The sequence below is a fragment of the Aplysia californica genome, unplaced genomic scaffold (assembly GCF_000002075.1).
Source record: "Aplysia californica isolate F4 #8 unplaced genomic scaffold, AplCal3.0 scaffold00815, whole genome shotgun sequence".
In the NCBI taxonomy this organism is placed as follows: domain Eukaryota; kingdom Metazoa; phylum Mollusca; class Gastropoda; order Aplysiida; family Aplysiidae; genus Aplysia; species Aplysia californica.
Window position 1 is genome coordinate 98,195 of NW_004798085.1, and position 2,627 is coordinate 100,821.

The 2,627-nt window shown below is 45.5% G+C and overlaps 2 protein-coding genes across 3 annotated transcripts in view; one reads left to right on the forward strand and one right to left on the reverse strand.

Moving 5' to 3' along the window:
• LOC101849086 overlaps positions 1-2,627 on the forward strand; it is a 77,382-nt gene that overhangs the window by 8,395 nt on the left and 66,360 nt on the right. The window lies entirely within an intron of this gene.
• The window catches only part of LOC101850850, a gene marked incomplete at both ends in the record, with an annotated part of 6,200 nt that continues 3,644 nt past the window's right edge, over positions 72-2,627 (reverse strand). Inside the window, 2 exon segments of the mRNA XM_013088805.1 lie at positions 72-1,071; positions 2,394-2,587. Coding sequence (XP_012944259.1) covers positions 72-1,071; positions 2,394-2,587 — 1,194 coding nt within the window.

The window sequence follows — 2,627 nt, forward strand, 5'->3', positions numbered from 1 at the left end:
AGCACAGACAGACAGACAGACAGACAGACAGACAGACAGACAGACAGACAGACAGACAGACAGACACTCACCCAACACGGGGTAACTAGCACCCTGCAGCAGACACATGACCAGTGTACAGGAGGCCAACATCTTCCCCAGATTTTCCACACCCAGAATTTCTGTGATGAGAGGCGCTCCTAGCCCAACCTGGGCAAACCCGAGACCCCCAGTCAGTACGACCAAAGCGATTAAAGACTCCAGCGTTTGAAAAAACCGGATACAGTGACACAAGATTCCCATACACAGAACTGTGGCGGCAATGATCTGGCTCACTCGGAACAGTTTGAGATCAGCCAAATAACCGTAGCCAAATCTGGACACCATGTCGACCACACCCATCAGCGTGAAGAGGAGGGCGGAGTTTTGCTTGGACACGCCTACTGAGGTGGTGTGGGAGGGGAGATAAGCTGTGATAAACATCCCGGCGAAGTTGAGAAATTGGCTGAACAGAAGTAGGATGGCGATGGGTCGTCTCAGAAGCTTCGGGTCGAGTAGCCTCTTGAAGAAATCCCCGACTGCTCTACACACCTTGCTGCAACACGGACGAGGGGAGGGCGAAGGAGAAGAAAAGGAAGATTTATTTTTTGATTCGATGTTCAATTTTTCCGATTCAGAAGTCGTGCAGAATTCTGACTGTATATAAATAGGTGGGGGTGCACCAGCGCTTATCTCACTATCATTCATGGGAGTTTTTGGACGATGACTGTTTTCACCTGAATCTTTACCTGAATTTGTCAACTCTGGTAAAATAACACATCCATTGTTGGAATTTTGTGTAGCGAGTTGCTTTGTTTCGGAACGTATCCGTCTATGAGGACCCTCGATAACGTATTCTGTGTCGGATTTTTCCCATCGCGAGCCTGGGGTTTGCCGGAGGTCATGTTCCGAATGGTTGAAGGTCTGAAGCTGAACGTTGTCTTCTTGTACTGGTTCTTGACCTAGAAGTTTGCGGTCGTCCTCGTGTTGTCCCTCCCTGTGACTTTCTTGTTCCACGGGTCTGAATAGAAGAGCCGCAAAAACAGCATTCAACTGGGGGAAGATGAGAGAAGGCAACCATTTCAGAGAATGAAACCATTTCAGAGAAGGCAACCATTTCAGAGAAGGCAACCATTTCAGAGAAGGCAACCATTTCAGAGAATGAAACCATTTCAGAGAATGAAACCATTTCACAGAATGAAACCATTTCAGAGAATGAAACCATTTCAGAGACTGCGACCATTTCAGAGGATGCAAAAATTTCCGAGATTGCAACAACTTCAGAGAATGCAATAATTCCAGATATTGCGATAATTTTAGAAAATGCAACCACTTCAGAGACTTCAGCCATTTCAGAGAATTCAATCATTTTAAAGCATACGGCCATTAAAAAAATATTTGATACAATAAAAAAAAGAGAGAATTTAACCATTTCACCAACATTCTTATGTCTTCCTACCTCATAAGCGCAGACAAAGTGCTAGGAGGCCGTTGTTTTGTCCACACAGCTTATCTGTAACTCACAAAACAAAACAACCAATAAAACGAAAACAAAACAAAACAAAACAAAAAAGCTTTCACATCATCAGACCCTACCCCAGTAGGTGGTCAGCGGGCGCTCTGATGTGCTTTGCCTTTCTTTGTGCCTTTGGTATGGGTTTAACGATTCTATCAACACTATTAGGTTATTCAAGGGGCGGGACCTCCTAGTTTAACGTCCGTTTCCGATAGGACCGAGCCAAGTGGGAAGTTCGTGTGAAGTGCCTTTCCCAAGGACACAATGTCGGACCGCGTTGAGGCTCGAACCCCCAAAACTGCAATCTCACGATTACGAGTCCGGTAGCCTAACCACTAGACCACCGACGCCACTTGTGGTTTGCTCTTTATTTCCTAGATATCATGAACATCTATCGCCCTTATCACTCCTCATTCTTTTCTTTCGTATGCTTCTCTCTAGTAACAAACACTTGTAATCTTCGACACTTATAATAATATGACCTAATTGTGTTGCAAGTGGTGTAAAACTCTTTCTAATACTCATAAATGTTGTTTTTCAGCCACACCCCTGGTCTTATGGTAGGTAAGATCTAACACCTAGCCTTCTCAGATAAGGGCAAAAATTCTCTGAGGTGCCATACGCAAGTTGCGCACGTTAAAGATCCCTTGGTAGTCCAAAATCGAACAAGAGTAGACTTCGGCCGCCACCTGGGCAAAAATCAAAATTTCCTGCCAACTGAAAAATGTTTACTGTATTCCGCGCTCTCATGTGACCTTATGGAGTTGCGAGCGCCGTAAAACACTTATAAAAAACAAACAAACAACAAAAACGACAACAACATCAACAAAAACACAAACAAAGCAAAACTGTACCGTACCTCAAAGGCACAGAAGATCAGGAGACATCCCTGAAAACCGTACTCGTCTTTGAGGAAGCGGAAGATGGGAGGCAGGAGGATGGGGGCACAGCTCAGACCCATCATGGCGAGGGAGGTGGCTAGACCTCTCCGGTGTTTAAAGTAATGGTTGAGGAGAGCCAGGCTGTTGATTAGGGTGGTGCCGTGGCAAAATGCTGCAAGGGAGAGATGAGCGGGGGAGGGGGGGGTGTGATA